The following is a 24,224-nucleotide window of genomic DNA, read 5'->3' on the forward strand; positions in this document are numbered from 1 at the left end:
CACCGTTGCTGTGGCGCCTGCGTGGGCGGGAAGTGCCGGCCGTACGCAGTCTCCGTGGCCACTGCTGGGCGTTGGCCGTTTGGTTGCCGGTGGAGGCGTGGCTCATGGCCCCGGTGTCCCAGTCCCGCTATCCCGAGGACGCCGCCCGCTCTCGGAGGCGGCGACGCAGCTCTGTGGGGAGCCCGCCGTCCGCGCTGGCCAGACGCTTCCCTTGTGGAGGCCGCTCCCGCTCTCACTCCCGCGGCCGCGAGGGCCTCAGGCCTTCGTGGGGGGTGTCGGGCGTTGGCGACCCGAGTCCGCTGGGCCGATCTGAGTCTCGGGCACAGCCTTCGGGGCCCCGCAACTACGCGTTCTCGTCCTCTTCCGTCCACTCTGGCGGATGCCGCTTCCATCACCACCACTATGCGGGCGACCTGCAGTGGGCCAAAGAGTATGAGAAGGAGAAGGAGGAGAGCTATCGTCAGAGGTGGCTGAGAGAGAGAGAGAGGATTGGGGAGCTGGGAGCTCCTGAGGTGTGGGGGCTCTCTCCAAAGTTTCCTGAGCCGGATTCTGATGAACATACCCCAGTGGAGGATGAAGCGGTAAAGAGTCAGGAGACCAGCAGTTCAGATTCCAGCTCCGAAGAAAACGGGAATACCAGTCGTTCAAAAAGCAAGAAAAAAAGAAAGAAAAAGTCTAAAACGAAACATGGGAAACATTCTGATAATAGTGATAGTAATTCAGACTCCGACATTAATTCTAGTTCTGATGATCAAAAGAGGGCCAAAAAAGCCAAGAAGAAGGAAAAGAAGAAGAAACACAGGGCAAAAAGAACCAAGAAAAAGAAGAATAAGAAGACTAAGAAAGAATCCAGTGACTCAAGCTTTAAAGATGCAGAAGGGGAGTTGCCAGAAGATACCTGGATTGAGCAGCCAAAGATTACAGATACCATGGATCGAATAGGCCCAGAAGCACCTGTAATACATATCTCTCAAGATGAGAAACCTTTGAACTATGGCCATGCTCTGCTCCCAGGTGAAGGTGCAGCAATGGCTGAGTATGTGAAAGCTGGAAAGCGAATCCCACGAAGAGGTGAAATTGGGCTGACAAGTGAAGAGATTGCTTCATTTGAATGCTCAGGTTATGTCATGAGTGGTAGCAGGCATCGTAGAATGGAGGCTGTACGACTGCGTAAAGAGAACCAGATCTACAGTGCTGATGAGAAGAGAGCTCTTGCATCCTTTAACCAAGAAGAAAGACGAAAGAGAGAGAATAAGATGCTAGCCAGTTTCCGAGAGATGGTGTACAGAAAGACAAGAGGGAAAGATGACAAGTAAGGACCTTGTGTTGTACAGTGGGACTTTAACAACAATTTTATGTAATCAAAACAATATGAAAAGACTTAACGGTGCTACTGTATCTATGATGTTAGAAAGTCCTTCAAGGGGCGCCTGGGTGGCGCAGTCGGTTAAGCGTCCGACTTCAGCCAGGTCACGATCTCGCGGTCCGTGAGTTCGAGCCCCGCGTCAGGCTCTGGGCTGATGGCTCAGAGCCTGGAGCCTGTTTCCGATTCTGTGTCTCCCTCTCTCTCTGCCCCTCCCCCGTTCATGCTCTGTCTCTCTCTGTCCCAAAAATAAATAAAAAACGTTGAAAAAAATTAAAAAAAAAAGTCCTTCAAGAAAAAGCTGCTGAGATCTGTATTTTTAACTTAATACGTGCACATAGTTTAAAAAATATTCAAATGCTATAGTAGAAGTTAATAAAAGGTCTTTCACCCTAGTCGCTAATTCTTCTCCCCAAAGAAATCTTTTTGAGGTCTTTTATGTCTGTTCATAAGTTCTGTGTCTATGCAAGCATATTTCAGGATAAAGGCTGGAGATATTAACCTGAAGGTTATTTTCCCTGTTGCTCTGATTTCTCTCTCTCTTGAAGGGCCTTATGGAGCCCTTCATTTGTCCCAAGGAAGACCAGAAGAACCCCAGAAAGAAGAGAGGATTCAATTGAATGTAGACTTCTGGTTGCAATTAACAGCTGGTGTTAAAAAGTAAAGATTTACTGGCTCATGAAATTGCAAAGTCCTCCGGGAGAATGGGTGTCCTGTGTGGCTTTATGCGACTTTGGGTTTCTTCTTCATCATGGGTCATCTTCCTCCTTAGGCTACTTTCCCTTAAATAACAAAAAGGCTGCCAAAGGTTCTTGATTATATACTTCCTGGTCCACCTCTGAAGAAAGAACATTTCTGTCTTGGCATTCCAAATAAGAATCCTGAGATTCACCCTAATTGGATTAGCTTAAGTTACATGCCCACTCTCAAAAAAATGTACTGTTGGGGCGCCTGGGTGGCGCAGTCGGTTAAGCGTCCGACTTCAGCCAGGTCACGATCTCGCGGTCCGTGAGTTCGAGCCCCGCGTCACGCTCTGGGCTGATGGCTCAGAGCCTGGAGCCTGTTTCCGATTCTGTGTCTTCCTCTCTCTCTGCCCCTCCCCCGTTCATGCTCTGTCTCTCTCAGTCCCAAAAATAAATAAACGTTGAAAAAAAATTTAAAAAAAAATGTACTGTTGCCATGGAAATAGGCCCACTCCTGGAGCTGTAGGTATAGTCCGTTTATAGGCTACATACATGGGGAAGAACTGGAAGGCAGATAGGCAACCAAAAAAATGCCAAATATAGTTGTGAATGATTTCTAAAAACCAATACATGTGCTTTCAAGCCAAAATTTTGCTGAAGCTTGGTTTTGAATATTGGGGAGTACCTGATTGGAGGGGAGATAGGGTTTATCCATAAAATAGATATAAAGAAGAAAAGATGAAGGTCCATGGTGCTTGGGGTCTTCCAAAGAGTGGATTAGCTGCCACCTTAGACTAAGAGGACAAGGAAAGAAATGAGCAGGTATAAAGAAGAATGCAGTTGGTGGAGCTCATGAAAAGGAGATCAGATCAGGAGGGACCTCATGGACAACAGAGTTGACTAGCTAGCACCGGTACTGGAGAAGACTTTAGAGTGAGCTCCACTCATGGTCTATCATAAACCTTTGTTTTTATCCAGTGACATCTGCCTGAATTTTAAGATTTCATTTCATCACTAGGCAAACTACCTCATTTGAAAAGGGGGCCCTGTGGCGCACCTGGGTGGTTCCGTTAGTTCAGTTAGCATCCGCTCCACCTCTTGATTTCAGCTCAGGTCATGATCCCAGGACTTGGGCCCCATGTCAGCCCCATGTCAGGCTTGGGATTCTCTCTCCCTCTCTGTCTGCCCCTCTCCCTGGCTCATGCACTATCTCTTAAGAAGAATGGGGAAGTAGAAGCGAGGAGAAGGAGAAGAAAAATAGAGTAAACTCCCTCTTCAAGGCTCAAGACCCTACTAAACCCCACAGAACTGAAGGTGAAGGGGTTCTAGAATCTCATAGGCAGTGTGATGTGGAAGGGCACTTTCATCCTAGTAGATGACATTGACGCCGGACCACACTACCTTGAGAATTTCCCCAAAGAGGGTTGGGCAACACTACTAAAAACCAGTGTTACATATGTATATTTCTATTTTTAGAAACAAACCATACAGCATTACATGCATGGACTTACACCTTGCATTTTTCACTTAATATATCTTGGAGATGTTGTAATCAGTGCATATAAATCTACCTTATTCTTTTTAATTAATGACTTTATAATATATTGAATGAAAGGACCATATTTTATTGGATGTTTAAGATGTTTCCTATATTTTGCAATTACACAGTATCATAGTGAAAATCTTTGTAGATATGGCCACCTAGAAGTAGAGTTCTTGGATCAAAAGGAAAATATTTATTAAGTGCTTTTCTTTTTTTAAATGTGTATAGTGTCTTCTCTTTTTAAGTTACTTATTTATTTTGAGAGAGAGCACTGGGGCGGGGCAGAGACAATCCCATGCAGGCTTTGTGCTGTCAGTGCAGAGCCTGATGCAAGGCTTGAACTCATGAACTTTTGAGATCATGACCTGAGCTGAAACCAAGAGTTAGATGCCTAACCGTCTGAGCCACGCAGGTGCCCCTAATAGGTGCTTTTTATATACTAGGGACTATGCCAGGTGCTGGCTGTAAACCAGAGAGCAAATTAAGTTTGATCTTTGCCATCACAGAATTTTACATTCTACTGGAGGAGACAGGCCTTTAAAAAACTAACAGACAATATGTATTAATTGCAGTATGCTGTGAAGAAAATAAAGGACTAGAGACAGTAATTGGGGGACATTTTTGAAGGAGTGTTCAGGAGGGGCACCTGGGTGACTCAGTCGGCTGGGCGTCGGACTTCGGCTCAGGTCATGTTCTCAGGGTTCGTGGTTCCAGCCCCGCGTTGGGCTCTGTGCTGACAGCTCAGAGTCTGGAGCCTGCTTCCGATTCTGTCTCCCTCTCTCTGGCCCTCCCGCACTCACGCTCTGTCTCACTCTCTCTCTCAAAGATAAATAAACATTTTGTAAAAAAATTTTAAAAAGGGTGTTCAGGAAAAGTTTAAGAATGTCACGTGTAAGTTCTATGTGTTTTTACATTTTAATAGGATTGCAACATTGCTTTCCAAATAAAATTTACCAGTTCTCACACCTATATCATCAACAATATCGTACTTCTAAACCTTTTGATCTTTGCCATTCTGATGGGTGAAAAGTGGCATTTTATTTTTTTATGTTCATTTAAGAGCAAAGTTGAGCATCTTTTCATATATATATATATATACGTATATATATGTATATATATACGTATATATATGAGTCCTATAATTTTTGGTGTATGTGTGTGAAGTACTCACATAGGCTTTGTCCATTTTCTTCCTGGCTTGTTGGTCTTTTCTTATTAATCATAAGAATTCTTCAAATAATAAATTCTCTCTCACATGTCTTGGAAATATTTCCCCTCTTGTCTGCCTTCTGAATAGCTTTTCTGGCAAACACTTGATCATATTGTTCTTTAAGGCCCAAAGATTCCCTAATACTAGCCAATTAAATATCTTTGTCTTTTTCACTTGGCAGAAAGATGCAGCTGAGAAGGCAAGGCAGAATTAGAGGGTTTTGCCAAAATGATAAAATACACACAATGCAACACACAGTGCAATGCTCACAGCAGAGTTCCCATGACAGTATTCCGTGCCGTCAGTAGGATTGACTCCCTGGTTAATGTTGTTATCAGGGTCCTGCCAATATATCTGCCTTAAAACAAGACTGTGAGATTTATAATTTGATTACAGATCATGTTGTCTCAGGGGAGCTAATAAAAGGCAGTAGAACTTTTTTTCCTTTTTAAGTAGTGTTGCCCAGAGTACATGGTTATGGGTTGTGGAATAGAAGAAAAACAGAACAACAAAAAATTTGTGTCATATTTAGGCTTCAAAAACCATCAGAATCATTGTTTACTAAACTCTATTCAAGGAGCCAGTTGAACAGATCAAATAGCTTGAATTAACCACCAGAGTTACACTGAGGGTTTTTATTTTTTTATTATTATTATTATTATTTATGTATTTATTTAAGAGAGAGAGTAAGGGGAGAGGGGCAGAGGAAGAGAGAGGGAGAATCTTTTTTTTAATTTTTTTTTAATGTTTATTTATTTTTTTGAGACAGAGAGAGACAGAGCATGAACAGGGGAGGGGCAGAGAGAGAGGGAGACACAGAATCTGAAGCAGGCTCCAGGCTCTGAGCTGTCAGCACAGAGCCCGACGCGGGGCTTGAACCCACGGACCGTGAGATCATGACCTGAGCCGAAGTCGGACACTTAACCGACTGAGCCACCCAGGCACCCCGGAGAGGGCGAATCTTAAGCGGGCTCCAGATCCACCTGAAGTCCGACTTGGGGATCAATCCCATGACCCTGGGATCATGACCTGAGCTGAAATCAAGAGTCAGATGCTCACCTGACTGAGCCACCCGGGCACCCCTACACTTAGTTTTATTCAGTACTGAGAAACAGCCCAAGAAAGCAAATTAGATTGGCTACTGCTGTTTAATTACAATCCATAAATTTCGTGAGACATCGTTAATTTTACCATGAGCCATTATTTTATGACTTTGGGGGATTATGTAAAATAGTGTTTCACGAGACATAAAAACTCCTCCACTGGAATAAGGGGTTCTAATGAGGATTTCGCGGTAGATTTTTTCCTTTTCTTCACCTTCTCCTTCTTCTTTAGCACAAGAGGAGATATTTTCTACCTATAGCTATAAGCAACTTAGGGAGTAAAAAATTATTAATTTGGCAAATAGCTGTCTTTTTATTCTTAACAAATTCAGGGGCATTTTTATGAGAATCCTTGTAAGATTCCACAGTCAGTCTTGAGGGAGGGTTTTTTTTTTTTTTTTGAGATGTATATGGTTTTGGCATACAAAGGTAGTATCCATCTATTCCTATTTTATTAGGAGTTCCCCCTTTTAATCAGAAATGCATGTCAAATTTTATTAAATGACTTATTAGCATTTAGGGATCACAGGGTTTTTCTTTATTTGTCTATTAATAAGATGGTTTAAAGTTATAGATCTCCAGGAGCCTGGGTGGCTCAGTCTGTTAAGTGTCCAACTTTGGCACAGGTCACAATCTCGAGGTTCATGGCTTCAAACCCTGTGTCAGGCTCTTAGTTATCAGTGCGGAGCCAGCTTTGATTCCTCTGTCTCCCTCTCTCTCTGCCTCTCCCTGACTCTCTCTCTTGAGCATGCGCGCTCTCTCTCTCTGTCTCTCAAAAATAAATACACGTTGGGGCGCCTGGGTGGCGCGGTCGGTTAAGCATCCGACTTCAGCCAGGTCACTATCTCGCGGTCCGTGAGTTCGAGCCCCGCGTCGGGCTCTGGGCTGATGGCTCAGAGCCTGGAGCCTGTTTCCAATTCTGTGTCTCCCTCTCTCTCTGCCCCTCCCCCGTTCATGCTCTGTCTCTCTCTGTCCCAAAAATAAATAAATGTTAAAAATAAATAAATAAATAAATAAATACACGTTGAAAAGAATTATAGATTTCCTAATATTAAACTATGAATTAAATTTATTGGACTCATTTGTAGGTTTTTGGTTGTTTGTACCACTCACTGGTCACATAATTTTCTATTTAAAATTCAGAATAATGATGGGGCACCTCGGTGGCTCAGTTGGTTAAACATCTGACTCTTGATTTTAGCAAGCCCTGTGTCAGGCTCCTCGTTGGCAGCACAGAACCTGCTTGGGATTCTCCTTCTCTCCCTCTCTCTCCCTGCTTGCACTCTTCCTCTCCCAAAATAAATAAATAAACTTTAAAAATTTCAGAGTAGTAATATCTTGCCGTACGGGTGGAAGCAGAGAGAAATGCAGAAAGCATCATTACAAAAAGATAACTGCTAATCTTATGCTATAGCATGGTAGCATGACTTGTAATGCAATTGTGCCTCTAGTGATCATATAGAAAAGGAAACTTTTATTTTGAATATCTTAAGAATGGACCTGATGGGGGCGCCTGGGTGGCGCAGTCGGTTAAGCGTCCCATTTCAACCAGGTCACGATCTCGCGGTCCGTGAGTTCGAGCCCCACGTCGGGCTCTGGGCTGATGGCTCGGAGCCTGGAGCCTGTTTCCGATTCTGTGTCTCCCTCTCTCTCTGCCCCTCGCCCGTTCATGCTCTGTCTCTCTCTGTCCCAAAAATAAATAAACGTTGAAAAAAAAATTAAAAAAAAAAAAAAAAAAAGAATGGACCTGATGAAAACATACAGACCACCATTTTGCTTACAAAAATAAGGAGAATTCTGGGGGTGCCTGGGTGGCTCAGTTGGTTGGGCGTCCGACTTCAACTCAGGTCACGATCTCGCGGTCCGTGAATTCGAGCCCCGCGTCGGGCTCTGTGCTGACAGCTCACAGCCTGTAGCCTGTTTCAGATTCTCTGTCTCCCCCTCTCTCTGCCCCTCCCCTGCTCATGCTCTCTGTCTCAAAAACAAATAGTAACATTAAAAAAATAAAAACAAAACAAAACTAAGGATAATTCTGGAAAATGAAAATCTCAAGTATGAACATTGATTTTTGTTACCAGCAACATGTAGACTATCCTGGTAAAAGTAGCATTTTTATTTATTCTCATCTGCATCTACCCCTTCCAAAAGATACAGACTACTTAAATTAAAAATGCGTACCTTGAATTTTGTAAAAATACTTTGTTAACCTGCATTACTGGTTTTGGTTTTCATGGGATATTCAATGCAATGCCAATAATCTGAGCCTTGATACTATGAGTGACATTTAAGAAGCCAGTCATCGTAGGGAGTTTGAAAGGGGCAGTAAATGAATTAAGATCTTTACTTCCTTTTTTTAAAACTTTTATTTATTTGTTTGTTTGTTTGTTTGTTTGTTTATTGAGAGAATATGAGAGGGGGAGGGGTAGAGAGACAGAGGGAGAGAGAGAATCACAAGTAGGCTCCATGCTGCCAGCACAGAGCGTGACATGGGACTTGATCCCACAAACCGTGAGATCATGATCTGAGCTGAAATCAAGAGCTGGGCTCTCAAGTGACTGAGCCACCCAGGCACTCCTATTTACTTCCTTTTTAAATTAAATTTTATGGTTATCCCTTATATAATTGGTGTAAAATATATAAGCCCTTCTTTAGAAAGAGAGAAAATCAGACATGAGTTTTCTGTTCAAGAAAAAATGTTAAGTTCTAATTAGTAAAATATTTGCATTCATTGGATTTGTTTGCCTTAGGAAGTTTTAAAGTGAACATGTTTCATTGCTACTTTAAAAGATACTTCCAAACTTCTGGCACCCAAGGAGGAAAGGGTAACTCTCCTTGTCACAATGAAAGGTGGTTTTTTTTTCTTTTGTTCTGATCATTTCAATGCTGAAGACACTGAATAAATTACCTGTCATAAAACAATGATTAGTATGATATTTAATGCTTTTTCAAAACTATTAATTAATCAGACATTTGTTTAGATTTTTAAAAGGACTTATCTCATTCAAAGACTCTAAATACAGTTTTTGGTAAAATGAACAAGAGGGAATATTCTGTATCCTTCTGTAGAATTTTTGGTAAAGTGATATCTAATGCTTTTTCGCCTGAAACCTACATTCATTGCAAAGTATTGTAGATTATCCTTTTACAGTAATAGACTTAAATTTCATTACCTTAAATATTCCAGTTCAAATACACTTTCATTGTTCAATTTAATCTTCAGATCTTTGCTACTATGAAAAAAGGGGAAAAACCCCATGCGTTGACTTTTTTTTTTTTTTTTTTTTTTGCCATTGTGTTTAACGACTGTTTAAATCGGGGAGAAATGGAAAAGTATGTGACCGTGTTTAATTTATGAAGCAGCAAAGTGGAAACGACGGCTCGTCAGGGAAACACTGAACTGGGCTAGCCTGTTTTTATTTGAAGGAAATTAAGTCCGGCTTAAAAAAGAGAAAAGCCCGCGCGCGCACCTGCACACCGCGGTAGGGCGGCTTGAGCCGGGCACCATCGAGCCGCGGTCCTCCGCGTGCCTAGAGCGGAAGCGACGTCGCGCTGGGGAGCGGGTGTTGGCGCTCGGCGCGTAGCGCAGACGGTGCCGGAGCGAGCGTGGCTGCGCCTGCTCGTCAGCTGTCGGGTGCGTAGCGTCACTGCTGGGGCTTGGGAGGGCCCGCGGCCGAGACTGGGGGGCAGTGGGGCCCCGGGTGCAGGGAAACGCTCGGCGACGAAGGAGCCGGGCGGGAGATGTCCGCCGAACTGGGCACAGCGTCGGCTGCACAGGCGTCGTCCCGTGAGCGCAGTATTAAATCCCTATCGAAGGTAAGCCTCGGAGGCTGGTACTGGAGCAGAAACCTGAAGGACATGGTGAGACCGATGTGGCCTTTGGGGGACGAGCTTTCAGGCAGAGGGAACCGCCTGCTTGACGCACCGGAGGAGTAGCCAGGCCCCCAGGCCACCGTGGGCGGGGCTCAGTGTGCGGGGTGGTGTGGAGGTTTTGGGGGGCATCTGTAGTTGGGGACTCACGATGAGATGAGACCCGAGGGGCTCTTGAACCAGAAAAGTGGTCAGTAGCGGCCAGATTGCTGACCTACCTGGAAGGTGGAGCCAGCAGGCGCTGCTGTTGGAGCAGATGTGCATTGTGAGAAAGAAGGCAACGATCATCCCAAGGGTTTGGCCTGCGGCTGCAAGAGCTACTGAAGGAAAGATCTGAGCTTGAGCTTTGGGACCTTGTGTCAGTTATTTAGCTGTCCGTGTCCCGGTACCTTGATCTGTACAGTGAAATTTGCACTCGTGTCTTGATGCAATTGTGTGAGGATTAAATGCATAACTTTCATAAAGTACATACAACAGTTATGGGGCGCGTGGGTGGCTCAGCCGGTTAATCGTCTGACTTCGGCTCAGGTCATGATCTCTCGGTTCGTAAGTTCAAGCCCCGCGTCAGCCTCTATGCTGACAGCTCAGAGGCTGGAGCCTGCCTTGGATTCTGTGTCTCCTTCTCTGTCTGCCCCTCCTCTGCTCATGCTCTGTCTCTGTCTGTCCCCAAAATAAATAAAACATTAAAAAATTTAAAAAGTGCATGCAACAGTTGTGCTGGCTTATTGTTTCATTATGCTGAGACATGAAGGGTGTGTGGGCACAAATGAGAAAATTGGACGGTGAGGAGTGTTCCAGGAAGGAGTAAGACGTGGGAGGACCCAGGAACAGGAGAGCATTGAAAGTCTGAGGAACTGAAAGTTCACTAGTCATAAGAAAATTTTATTTTATTTATTTTTTTTTTTAGAGAGAAAGAGACCGAATTCAAGTCGGGGAGGGGCAGAGAGAGAAGGAGACACAGAATCCGAAGTAGGCTCCAGGCTCTGAGCTGTCAGTACAGAGCGAGAAGTGGGGCTCGAACCCACGGACTGGGGAATCATGACCTAAGCTAAAGTCGGACACTTAACCGACTGAGCCACCCAGGTGCTCTGGATTTGACTTTTTGTATCTTAGGTCCACTTTTTGACCAAAAGAAAAAAACATATATGTATGTGTTAGCTGGGACTTACCACGCACACATCCTGGACTATATAACAGCAAGCTGTATTTGAAACCTAACTGGGTTTTATAGCTCTTTTTAAACCCAGGAGCCATTTTTCACAATTCATTTAGATGTCTGTGTAATCCAGAACAATACTTTTTATTTATGTGAAATCGACTGTTTTGAGGAGTCCGTGTCTGTTGTAGATAAGATTCCTTTGGGATTTATCAGAAAGTCTCCTCATTATTTGATTCATGTTAAATATTTAGTGAAAATACTGCATAAGCGATAAGGCAGAAGGTCAGTAGTTGTCTGTTGTTGTTGCCAGGCTTGATCATTTGATTAGGTTTGTGGCTGCCAGACATCTCCATTTATTTCCCTTTGTAATTAATACACAGTTAGCACGATGATTCTTTGAGACCGTGAGAATGCCCTTTTACCCAGTTCTTTTGCCCAGTGCCTTTGCCCATGTGGTCCTTGATTCAGTTGGTTATTTTGTCAAGCTGCAAAATGGTGATTTTTCAGATGTGTTATTCCTGCTCTGTCAGCCGGCAATCTTCTGTAGAACAGAGTTTTCTCATTCTGTATGTGTGTTCCATTTTTAGGAATGGTCGTTTCAGAGAAAGAAAATTTGATAGCGATTATTGCAAATGTATAAGCCCAACCAAGGCGTGTTGCTGTTGTTGTTATTGTTCCTACTACTGTTATTGTTTTCGTGATTCTTGGTTTTACCTTTTCAGGAGGAGACCATCAAAAGGAAGTTTTCTGAAGCAGAGAGAGCAAACACGCGGACACTGGGGATGGCGACAGCACCGCTCGGCGCCCGTTCCCCAGCTCCTCTGAATCTGAAGAAGGAGGTGCTTCGGACCATGAAGGGGGATCCCCACTCTACTGGGGAACAGGGAGTCCGGCTGCCGGGAGACGGCACAGGCCTGGGGCAGGAGCCGTTGTGCAAACAGTTCAGGCAGTTGCGCTATGAGGAGACCACAGGGCCCCGGGAGGCGCTGCGCCGGCTCCGCGAGCTGTGCCGCCAGTGGCTGCGGCCCGAGACGCACAGCAAGGAGCAGATCCTGGAGCTGCTGGTGCTGGAGCAGTTCCTGACCATCCTGCCCGCCGAGCTCCAGGCTCGGGTGCGGGAGCACCATCCGGAGAGCGGGGACGAGGTGGTGGTTGTTCTGGAGGATTTGCAGCCAGAGCTTGGAGACGTAGGAAAGCAGGCGGTGAGGACCAGATGTGCCCTTTTGCAGGAAAGCAGGAGTTGGGACCTGGGGCCGGAGGCGAGGGCATGAGCCAGGCACCCGGGGAGGGCCTGCGGAGCTCCTGTTTGGGTTCTTTCCTGTCCGGTGCTCAGAGCCTTTGGCTCATCCCACGGCGTCACCTGCTGTCCCCTGGGAGGGACCGGCCGTGCTGCTTCCCCAGCCTCTTCTTTGTCCCCTGGGCTTTCTCCTCCTTCTTCTCACGTGGGAGTGTCTCTCTGAACAGCACTTTCCTCCTCAGCCCACAGGTTCCTAACTGTCCCTGCATGTCCCCGCATGTCCCTAGGACCCAGGCCAGGCTGAAGAGCAGATGATGCTGGCGGGGGCGGCAGCCCCGGTGGAAGCAGTGCGGGGGCAGCGCACCCAGCCGGAGCATGAAGTTCTGGAGCCTGAAGGAGACAAGGGTAAGCAGCAGCTGCGTCTCGGGGCGGGCGAGAGGTGGGCATCGGCGTCCCTTCCGAGGCCCCGCTGTCGTGTTTGTCTTGAGGTGGCTCTGTCGAGGTGTGGTGTCCACGTGGTGGAGTTCACTCTGAGAGTTTGGTCCGTTTGTCTCCTCAGACAGGAAGACAGTCCGTGATGCAGTCGCTGCCACAGTCAGGACTGGAGGACTCTCGTCCACCCACATTTCCCCCCGTCCTTTCCATGGTATTTGTGTTCAGCCGAAACAGGACTTCTCCTGCCCTGGCCTTCTCCTTCCCTCCTTCACTGCAGGGGTGAATAAAGAAAGGATGGCTGGTTTCTCACCCAGCCCGTGCTCCATTGCTCTTTTTTTTCTTGTCTCTTTCAAATTACTGTATAATTATCACTTTTATTTCTAAATGTCACCTAGGTTAGTTTTTACTCTGCTGTCTTGTCTTCGTCGTTGAAATCCGCCTTTCTTGTTTCTGTTGCTTACGTTTCTCCCCCTCTGTCCGGCCTTACAGTCCTGCTTCCTGGTACTTGTGTCATCTCAGTGCTTCGCTGGGATTCTTACCTCCTGCTCCTTCTCCATCATTTACACTGTTAGATTCATTAACGCTGTTCCCGTCCCTAAAACCCTTCAGTGAGCTGAGTTATGCTATTCTTTCTACATATTTTTTTTTATCATTTGAAAAATTCCATGATCAAGAGGAAGAAATAAAACCAAGAAGAAACCTACCACCTGCAGTGACTTCCAGCAGGCAGTGAGAGAGGCCTCCCTGGCGGTGGTGTCTGTTGCCTTCTCAGCCTCACATCTATGAGCTTGACTTTACCAGTTTGCTTGAGACTTTTAGCACTGATTGTTCCATGTCCTGGGAAACCCCTGAGTCCGTTCCCCTGTGGCCCCCTCACACCACGGGTCCCCTTAGTCCAGATGAATCAGGACGGTCCATCTGCCTGTGGTCCCATCACACCATGGGTCCCCTTAGTCCCGGACGAATGAGGATGGTCTGTCCCCCCGTGGCCCCATCACACTGCATGTCCCCTGAGTCCTGGACAAATCAGGACTGTCCTTCCCCCTGTGACCCTATCACACCGTGGGTCCCCTTCATGCTGAGCTACATTCTGTTTCCCACTTGCTCCTTGCTGTTTGTCTCCTCTGAGTTTCTCCTGCCACGTTTCTTCTGTCTGGAGTAATTTGTCTTCGCTTTCCCTAATTCGTACTCATCCTTCAGGGCCTTAGACCTCCCTTTCTCAACCTTCCCAAGGTCCCCCAAACCTGGACGACTTTTCTGTGGAAAAGGACCTGTGTTCCTAGAGCTCCAAGATTTCTCCCATTTGACCACGTCGTATTGTTGCTGGTTCATGTCTTTTTTTCTCCTGCCAGAAAAGGGCAGGACATTGTTTTGTTTCCTGAGTCTGCTATGGCTCCTGGGTCGAACAGACCCTCAGTAAATGTTTGCTGAATGGCTGATTGTGATTCTAAACCTTCTTTTACCTTCTTTCCACCTCCCCTGTTCAATTTCTGAGTCTGTTCAAAGGTCCGCCTAATGGAAATTTGCCGAGCAAAGTAGCTGAAAGAGAGGGGCCTGACTTTTGTGAACAGCCTTGCGGAAATGAATTTAGGCCCTGTCATCCATGATGGGCACTATTTGAAATGCGACAAGTAAATGCAGTCACAGTAGATCCTTGACGCTGTTCCTTGCCCTCTGGGTCTGTTGAAAATGCTATTTTACACTCAAAGTTCAAGTTATTTTCTGGTTTCAAGACACTCCCCTCTTTTTAGTGCTTATGTCGTTATATCATGGCTGGTAAAGGATCGTTATATCATGGCTGGTAAAGGATCGCTCCTGTCTTCCTGTAACCCCTCCCTCCCCTGTGGGCAGCCTCCCTCCTGCAGAGGGCCTACACACGCAAAGTGGCTTGTCCCGCTGAATCTTCCTGCCCCACACGGGACCCGCGGTCTCTGGCGGCTCCTTACCAGTCGTCCACATCACACTGACCCTCGCATGCTCTCACCTTACACTGCTTGCTGCTTTCTGTGGCCCACACTGACGAACTCGCATTGGCTGGTTATTCCTGCTGCTTACAACGGCTCCTGCCTGTCGTTCTCGCTTTGCATCTTTGTTCTCACTCCTGTCCTCTTCACCCGCCTGTGCCTGCGGGCCTGAGCTTAGGTGTTATCAGCAGACATTGCTTACGATCTTTCACGTACCACAAACGTGAGCTAATTATCCCAGCACCGAGGTCCCCTGTCTTGTTGAACTGCACAGGAAGGCAGCTGCTGCTGTCCAAGGGTATCAGGAAAGTCCAAGACACTTTTGTCAACTTCATGTCACCCTCAGGGTCTTGTGGTCCAGTGGTTTTGATTCACTGGAGGACACTGAGCCCAGAGGGTTTAAATCACCTTTCTAAGATTACACAGCTAAACAGTGATACAGTGGGCATTGTGTCCACATTTCTTCATTTCCGGTGCTTTCCCTTATGAGCCCCACGGTCCTCAGTTGACCTCACTTTAAAAAAAATTTTTTTTATTAACGTTTATTTATTTTTTTGGGACAGAGAGAGACAGAGCATGAACGGGGGAGGGGCAGAGAGAGAGGGAGACACAGAATCAGAAACAGGCTCCAGGCTCTGAGCCATCAGCCCAGAGCCCGACGCGGGGCTCGAACTCACGGACCGCGAGATCGTGACCTGGCTGAAGTCGGACGCTTAACCGACTGCGCCACCCAGGCGCCCCCAAAAAAAAAAAAATTTTTTTTTAAATGTTTATTTATTTTTGAGAGAGAGAGGGGGAGGGAGAGAGACCGTGAGCAGGGAGGGGCGGAGAGAAGGAGACCCAGAATCTGAAGCAGGCTACAGGCTCTGAGCTGTCAGCACAAAGCTCGATGCGGGGTTCGAACTCATGAACTGCGAGATCATGTCCTGAGCCGAAGTTGGACGCCCAACCAACTGAGCCACCCAGGTGCCCTGACCTCATTTTTTTATACTCCAGCTGACAAACCATTTTGAAGAACGTATAGGCAGGCCTTTTAAGACTGTTTCCTTGTTTGCTAACTGTGTGCTGTGTATATCACATATAAAGTTCAAACCAATGGGGATAAGCTGCCTCCTACCACAATCCCCATCCTCCCCCGAGCAGCCACCGTTAACAGTTTCTTGTGTCCCCTTGCACGTATGTCCTGTGCAGACACACACAACCACAGCATTTCTACCAGCATACACGGCTTGCTTTAAATTTATTCCTCCTAGGGGCGCCTGGGTGGCTCCGTCGATTGGGCGTCCGACTTCGGCTCAGGTCATGATCTCGCGGTCCGTGAGTTCGAGCCCTGCGTCGGGCTCTGTGCTGACAGCTCAGAGCCTGGAGCCTGTTTCAGATTCTGGGTCTCCCTCTCTCTCTGACCTTCCCCCATTCATGCCCTGTCTCTCTCTGTCTCAAAAATGAATAAACATTAAAAAAAAAAATTTAAATTTATTCCTCCTAAATGCAAGTTCCTTTCCCAAAGCATCAAAAACCAAGTAATTGGTGATATATGTTTAATGTTTCAGGTGAGAAGACCAGGGTTGAGAACGGGAAGGTATTTGCAGAGACAGACTCTCGTGGAGGAGTGGAATCAGCCAGGAAAGTATCTGAACCCGTAGAGCCTCGTTCTGAGGAATCTCACTTGGAAAGGCAGCGGGTCGAGCCCAAGGAGAAGCCCGAGTATAAATGCTCAGAATGTGGGGAGGGCTTCGCCCGCCACTCGGACCTGGTCACACACGAAGGCGCGCACACGCGAGGGAAGCTCTGTGAGTCTGCGGCGTGTCACAGTACTGGTCTTACTGGATGTCAGAAAACCCGCCCTCGAGAGAAAGGTCATCAGTGTCAGGAGTGTGGGAAAGCCTTTCAGAGGAGTTCACACCTTGTCAGACACCAGAAAATCCATCTTGGCGAGAAGCCTTACCAGTGCAAAGAGTGCGGGAAGGTCTTTAGCCAGAACACAGGCCTCTTGGAACACCTCCGGATCCACACTGGAGAGAAGCCTTACCTGTGCATCCACTGTGGGAAGACCTTCCGACGCAGCTCCCACCTCAACCGGCACCAGAGAATCCACAGTCAGGAGGAGCCCTGTGAGTGCCAGGAGTGTGGGAAAACCTTCAGCCAGGCCCTTCTCCTCACCCACCACCAGAGGACCCACAGCCACTCCGGAAGCCATCGCTGTAATGAGTGTGGGAAAGCCTTCAGTCTGACTTCAGACCTCATTCGACACCATAGGATTCACACCGGAGAGAAGCCGTTCAAGTGTGACATTTGCCAGAAAGCCTTCCGCCTAAACTCCCACCTGGCTCAGCACGTGAGGATCCACAAGGAAGAAAAACCCTATGAGTGTAACAAATGTGGAGAAGCCTTCAGGCAGAGGTCGGGGCTTTTTCAGCATCAGAGATATCACCACAAAGACAGTATGGCTTGACGGGGCGTCCTGTCTGCGGAGACCATCACAGACAGGATGTCGACAAGCAAACAGCACGTCAGGAAGAGTCACTGCGGCCAATTCTAGCCTCACAGAACTCGGGGGGTGGGGGTGGGGGGCCACACAGGAGGCTGTGCACATCCACTTGTGCTCAGCCTTGGCCCATAGAGATCTGACCCTAGAGGGTACCATGGGAACAAGAGCATTCTTTACTGCAGGACTTCTCTGAGCCTTTAACATGGTAAATGCTTGATTGTGCATCTCCAGGTAGTAGAGAGCCTCATGATTGAGTTAGGGCTTTGAAGTCAGCAGCAAGTCACATATCCACAGATTTATAGGCTTAAACAGAACAAGAGCAGGTTGATAATTTTACATCTGGTGCAGCAACAATGCCTGTAAAATAAAACTAATGACATTTGGAAATATACCACTCTTAAAGGTGTCTTAAAGTGTAGGTTTAATGGTGGACATTTTCCCCCAGTGGTTTTACTAATCACCCCCTACTGGCATCCCCCCCCCCCCACCATCTGCAGAAGCATTTTAGAAAGCAAAGATGATCTAATTTTACCATTTCCCACCCCTAGTCTTGCTACAATACTTCACTCATTCAGGTTAGAAATCCAGGTTAAACTGTGGGAGAGATTTTATAAGTCATGTGAATGAACAGTGCTGAGTGAATCCAGGTAGTAACTGTCTTGATACAAACTTCAGTGTCAGGAAAGTGGGTCCTCCATAGACACTGTTTAGGAAATGGGGAAAGAAATTAGACTGTTTTCCTTTAATACTGATGATGCAGTTAAAAAAAATTTTTTTTAATGTTTGTTTTTGAGAGAGAGCGCGTGAGCAGGGGAGGGGCAGAGAGAGAGGGAGACACAGAATCCGAAACAGGCTCCAGGCTCTGAGCTGTCAGCACAGAGCCCGACATGGGGCTCGAACACACGAACCATGAGATCGTGACCTGAGCTGAAGTCTTGCGCTTAACCGACTGAGCCACCCAGGTGCCCTGATAATGCAGTTTTAAAATGTTGCTTGTTCTGGAATTCTTTGGAAGCAAACCGTAAAGTCAGCTGGGAGGAGATCATGATCTTTGTACTGTGAATACCAAAATGTCACGGAAGTGATAAGAGTAGTAAGCTTCAGGGAGTCCACTCATGAAACATCATCACTGCTTGCTGATCGGCAGTAGCTGCTTAGGGTGTAGTGTCTGGGAAAGACTTCTTAGTCTGCCACAGGAGCGAGGCCTCGTGTGTGGCTGAGGATCTATCTAGTTCAGCTGCATATAAATTACGGGAAAAAAGTAGGAGTGATTCATGAAAGCTTGTTTTTCTCTCAGAATAATCTGGAGATAAGCAGTCCAGGACTGATAAAGTGGTTCCATGACACGGCCAGGGACCCTCCCTCTGCTTTTCTGTTCCAACATGCTAGTGCACACCATCAGCCCTTGAGGTGGTCACATGGTCCTTGGTGGTGCCGAAGCTCCAGTCATCACATGCAAGATGCAGACAGGTGGGACAACAGATCCCTCGCAGTTAAGCCAGCCTTCTGCAAAAAGCGTCCTGTAAGTACATATGTCGCACGCCAAAACTTGGGAGAGGGAGTCTGGAGAGTGTCTTGTTCTGGGTTGCAGGGTGCCCAGCTGAAAATCAGCCTTCTGTCACTAAGAAGAAAGGGTAGCATGAAGGCCGGAACAGGCACTTGGCAGTCTTTGACCCACTTCCTTTCGTCCTGCATCCGGCTGTATGCAGGCCGACTGAGAGCAATGTCCTGGGGGACACGTACCATGTCCTGGGGGAGGACAGAATCTGTAGGAGAAGCAGTGCAACGTTTTAAAAATTTATTTATATTTTGAGAGAGAGAGAGCATGTGCAGAGGAGGGGCAGAGAGAATCCCAAGCAGTGCAGAGCCGGACATGGGGCTTGAGCTCATGAACCATGAGACTGTGACCTGAACTGACCAAGAGTCAGACGCTTAACTGACTGAGCCACACAGGGACCCCAAAGCAGTGCAACTTTTTTTTATTAAAGAAATTTTTTTAATGTTTATTTTTATTTTTTTAACATTCATTTTTGACAGGCAGAAATAGACAAAGTGCGAATGGTGAGGGGCAGAGAGAGAGGGAGACACAGAAACAGAAGCAGGCTCCAGGCAGTGAGCTATCAGCACAGAGCCCGACACGGGGCTCAAACTCTCAGACCGCAAGATCATGACCTGAGCCGAAGTTGGCCACTTAACCGACTGAGCCACCCAGGCACCCCTTAATGTTTATTTTTTATTTATTTATTTATTAAAAAAAATTTTTTTTTTCAACGTTTATTTATTTTTGGGACAGAGAGAGACAGAGCATGAACGGGGGAGGGGCAGAGAGAGAGGAAGACACAGAATCGGAAACAGGCTCCAGGCTCTGAGCCATCAGCCCAGAGCCTGACGCGGGGCTCGAACTCCCGGACCGCAAGATCGTGACCTGGCTGAAGTCGGTCGCTTAACCGACTGCGCCACCCAGGCGCCCCTAATGTTTATTTTTGAGAGAGAGAGAGTGACACAGTGTGAGCAGGGGAGGAGCAGAGAGACCGGGAGACACAGAATCTGAAGCAGGCTCCAGGCTCTGAGCTGGCAGCACAGAGCCTGATGCGGGGCTCAAACCCATGAGCTGTGAGATCATGACCTGAGCCCAAGTTGGATGCCCAACTGACCAAGCTACCCAGGCGCCCCAAAAACAATGCAGCTTTTCAGGCACTTTGGTATTTCATGGAAACACAATCCTATGCCATCCCTCAGGAAGTCTTTTTCTCTGCCTTTATGGGTAAAATTGAGTTGATATCAGGGATGTCACCCTGTGTGTTTTGAGGGCTGTGCTGAGGTTAGTACGTAAGCACTCAGCTCCATGTCCTGGTTTAAGTCTGTTTGATTCTTTTCAGTTTAAGAAGGAAAGAACAGAGAATGTCATCATTATTCCCATGAAAAAGCCGTGACAATGACAAGAATGTATGAAGTATGAAGAATGATCTACCCTTAAATATCTGGAAATTTTATTTCTGCGTTTTTTTCTGGTGATACTATAGTACACGCAGTATAAATTTATAAAGGTTCTAAATTCACTGGCATCTGAAATGAGCTCATTCCTCTCACAGTCCCAGGGGAAAAATGGTGTTCTCATAGGTACCCCCGGGGCACACCCATAACCGCCTAGACACGAATGTAGAATACAGGTAGATTTTATTTTTTATTTGTTTTTTAGATTTGTTTTAGAGAGCAAGCTGGGAAGAGGGGCAGAGGAAGAGAGAGAGAATCCCACACTGAGCATGGAGCCGAACCGGGGCTTCATCCCATGTCCTTGGGATCATGACCCGAGCTGAGACCAAGAGTTGGACGCTCAACTGACTGAGCCACCCAGGTGCCCAATACAGGTATCTTTTAATAATCTGCTTTCCTCATCTATTCTTGAAAATTACAGAAACACTGGGCACCTGGGTGGCTCAGTCGGTTAAGTGTCTGACTTCAGCTCAGGTGATGATCAAACGATTCGTGGGTTCGAGCCCCATATTGGGCTCTCTGCTGTCAACATGGAGCCTGTTTGGTATCCTCTGTCTCCCTCTCTCTCTCTGCCCTTCCCTGATTCACACGCATGCTCTCAAAAATGAAATAAACATTTAAAAATTTTTTTAAATTTAATACAGAAACATTGAACAAAGGGCAGATGTTATAACAGGTATTGATGAAAGTTTTGGTTACAATGCAACACATCTTTAAAAATTTTTTTTAATGTTTATTTATTTTTGAGAGAGAGAGAGAGAGAGAGAGAGAGAACAAGTGGGGGAGAAACAGAGGGAGACACAGAATCCGAAGCAGGCTCCAGGCTCTGAGCTGTCAGCACAGAGCCTCATGCGGGGCTCAAACTCACAAACCATGAGATCATGGCATGAGCTGAATTTGGACGCTTACCCACTGAACCACCCAGGCACCCCACAATGTAACACATCTTAGACACTCTTAAAGCAAAGTTGGAAGTCTGTTTAGACTGCAGGAACCCAGAAAGTATGAGCTGTATTACAGCTCTCTAAAACAAATCTGAAAAACAAATTCTACTGATCAGCATTTCTGTTGGAATAGTATCCTGTAATATTCAAACAGTAGTGGAATGAAAGTCCTTGTGTGTCTTCATTTCCTGCTCACTTTCTGGTTTAAAAAACATAATGTTATTAATAAATGTGCTGTTATAAAACTAGCATGAAATAATAGGAAAGGGAAAAATAAATCACCCTTTCACCTATCAAAATAATCACTATTCAGTGTGTGTGTGTGTGTGTGTGTGTGTGTATGTACAAACTAATTGTGATTAGTATTGATAGTTTCTGCTCAATTTAATTTTTGTATTTTTTAAATTTTTTTTTCCAACGTTTATTTATTTTTGGGACAGAGAGAGACAGAGCATGAACGGGGGAGGGGCAGAGAGAGAGGGAGGCACAGAATTGGAAACAGGCTCCAGGCTCCGAGCCATCAGCCCAGAGCCTGACGCGGGGCTCGAACTCACGGACCGCGAGATCGTGACCTGGCTGAAGTCGGACGCTCAACCGACTGCGCCACCCAGGCGCCCCAATTTTTGTATTTTTTAAAGTTTATTTATTTTGAGACAGAGTGAAAGAATCCCAAGCAGGCTCTGTGCTGTCAGCATGGTGACTGATGTGGAGCTTGAACTCATCAACCATGAGATTACGACCTGAGCCGAAATCAAGAGTTGGACGCTCAACTCACTGAGCCACCCAGGCGCCCCTCTGCTCGATTTTTAATGTATCATAATTGTCCATGTTGTATCTTCATAAATTCTTAATAAATTAACTCATGTTTACTTATGATAGAAATTCACATAAATTGTAAAAACTGTGAAAAATATAAAGAAAGCAAATCATCCTGTTCATGGTCCAGATAGAATCTCTTAATAATGTATTTTGAGATACTGAAGCATAGAAACACTTAACTTTTCTCACTGGACTTAATATCATGAACAATTTTTATTTGTAAAAGAAAAGTACAATCAATTTGCTTATCTTCCCAGTCCATTCTAGTCCAGATCTGCCATAATCCTGAGTTGGCAGCTTGCCACGTGATCCTTCTCTGACCACTGAGGATTGGACCAAGAGGGGACCTGTAAGCCAGGGGTGGTCATTTGGATACCCCCAGAAGTTTGATACTGGATCAGATTCTGGTTGGTCTCTGTTAGGCATTTGGATAAGAAACTAATCTAGAGCTCGAACCATTTTTATGATCACATAAAAACTAAATAGAAACAAATAGAGACAGGAGACAGGAGAAGCAGGTCTGGCTCTCAGCTTCTGAGGTCCACTGTGCTCCCAGCTGGTCCTGGAATCCAGGGAATACCCTTGTTTCCTTCTGTTAAAGGTTTCTTTTAAGTTAGTTTGACTGGGTTTCTGAACCTTGCCCACAAACGAACAAAAACATCCCTGATTAAGACAAACAGATAACCAAAAGTCTTTATGGAAGATAACTTTTAATATAGGTGGCACAATATTCTATGATATATGTTCCCATTGTGAGTCATTTAGTTAATAATTCTGTCACCGTAAACAGTATTTCAGTGAACATCCTTGTACATACAGCTTTGCTCACTTGTACAATTATTTTTCTTCGTTCAATTCCTGTAACTGGACTTAATGAGGCAAAGGGGTAAGCGTCTTTTCTTTTTTTCTTTTCTGTCTTTCTCTTCCCTTCCCACCCCACCCCCAACCCGCCCCCACCCCTCTTTCTTAAGTAGACTTCATGCCCAGCACAGAGCCCAATGCAGGGCTTGAAATGACACCCTCAGATCAAGACCTGAGCTGAGATCAAGAGATGCTTAACCCACTGAGCTATCCAAGCACCTGATAGGCACATTTTCTAAGGCTTTTGATTCATTTGCCAGGTGGTCCTCCAGAAAGGTTATACTAATCTACACCTCATGTTAGCAGTCTGTGAAAATGCCCACATTTTTCGTACCCACATCAACCCTGGGAATTACTCTTTTGATTTGCCAAGCTGGTACCTTTTAAGTGGTTTTACCAAATATTTTTGCTGTCAAAGTTGAACATCTTTTTATATGTTAATTGGTCAGTTATAATTCTGATTTTGTAAACAGCCGTGTTCACATTTTTCTGGATTTTTCTGTTAGATTTTTCTTTTACTTTAAACAGCAGTGCCCTTAAAAATTAACCAGGGGATCTGTATATAAAATTTTAAAAGCACATGCTCTTTAACAGATCAATTCCAATGTGTAGCATTTAACCTGGGATTATAAGCATGTAAAGATACTGAATGTTCTCTGCACCATTACTTACTGTATACACACACACACACCTACATATACACACACATATGTGTATACATGTACACATAAAACAGGGATAGTTAGGTAAATTATGGTGCACCCATACAATGGAATATTATTTAGCTGTTAATAAGCTGGTATGGAAAGATCTCCCAGCTATCTTTTTTTTTTTTTTTTAATTTTTTAACGTTTATTTATTTTTGAGAGAGAGACAGAGCATGAATGGGGGAAGATCAGAGAGAGGGAGACACAGAATCCGAAACAGGCTCCAGGCTCTGAGCTGTCAGCACAGAGCCCGACGTGAGGCTTGAACTCAGGGACCGCGAGATCATGACCTGAGCCGAAGTCGGCCGCTTAACCGACTGAGCCACCCAGGCGTCCCATGATCTCCCAGCTATCTTAACAGAAAAAGCTGAGGTGCAAAATCCTATGGTGATCCTATAGGTCCATATTCACTCAATAAATATTTATTGAGTGCTACTATGTGGCTGGTGGCGTCCTGGGAAAACACACACACAAAATATTAACAATGGTTGACCTTAGGGATGGTGCAGTTTTCATTTTCCAGTCTCTATGCAACCTGAGTTTCTATAATCTGCATACTTAAATTTTAAGAACTTGTGCTTCTTATTTTGTAATTGTTCATTTATCTGTCTAACCAGCAGCCTGAGAAGATCCTAAACAGTCTCAGTTTTGCGTTTGCCGTCTTGTTTTTAATTGAAAAGATTTACAGAGAGGAGGGTGGGCGCGGGGCGTCGGGACGCGCCTGCGCGGGGCGGAAGGAGCGACGGGGTCCTCCCGGCGCACCAGAGAGAAGCGCGGCCGCCATCCTAGAGAGGCCGGGACCGCGATCCTAGAAAAGCCGAGACTCGACTGCCCGTGTGGTGGAAGA

General features: G+C 45.9%; 2 protein-coding genes across 3 annotated transcripts; both read left to right on the forward strand.

The window, feature by feature from the left end:
- Nucleotides 1-1,424, forward strand: NKAPL (NFKB activating protein like). The gene has a single exon (XM_040457087.1). The coding sequence runs from the start codon at nucleotides 105-107 to the stop codon at nucleotides 1,314-1,316; it is 1,212 nt and encodes a 403-aa protein (XP_040313021.1). The 5' UTR covers nucleotides 1-104; the 3' UTR covers nucleotides 1,317-1,424.
- An 8,032-nt stretch (nucleotides 1,425-9,456) lies between these two features.
- On the forward strand, nucleotides 9,457-17,544 carry ZSCAN26 (zinc finger and SCAN domain containing 26). 2 transcript variants are annotated; one of them, XM_040457066.1, is made up of 4 exons: nucleotides 9,457-9,533; nucleotides 11,651-12,130; nucleotides 12,453-12,570; nucleotides 16,115-17,544. In XM_040457066.1, exons 2-4 carry the CDS (start codon nucleotides 11,711-11,713, stop codon nucleotides 17,014-17,016), a joined length of 1,440 nt encoding a protein of 479 aa, XP_040313000.1. In that variant the 5' UTR covers nucleotides 9,457-9,533; nucleotides 11,651-11,710; the 3' UTR covers nucleotides 17,017-17,544. The 2 variants fall into 2 exon arrangements, with proteins under 2 accessions (XP_040313000.1, XP_040312999.1); XM_040457065.1 differs by lacking the exon at nucleotides 9,457-9,533 and adding an exon at nucleotides 9,540-9,715.
- Nucleotides 17,545-24,224: the final 6,680 nt, after the last annotated feature.

This window comes from Herpailurus yagouaroundi, unplaced genomic scaffold (genome assembly GCF_014898765.1).
Source record: "Herpailurus yagouaroundi ecotype Mexico unplaced genomic scaffold, PumYag 219, whole genome shotgun sequence".
NCBI lineage: Eukaryota > Metazoa > Chordata > Mammalia > Carnivora > Felidae > Herpailurus > Herpailurus yagouaroundi.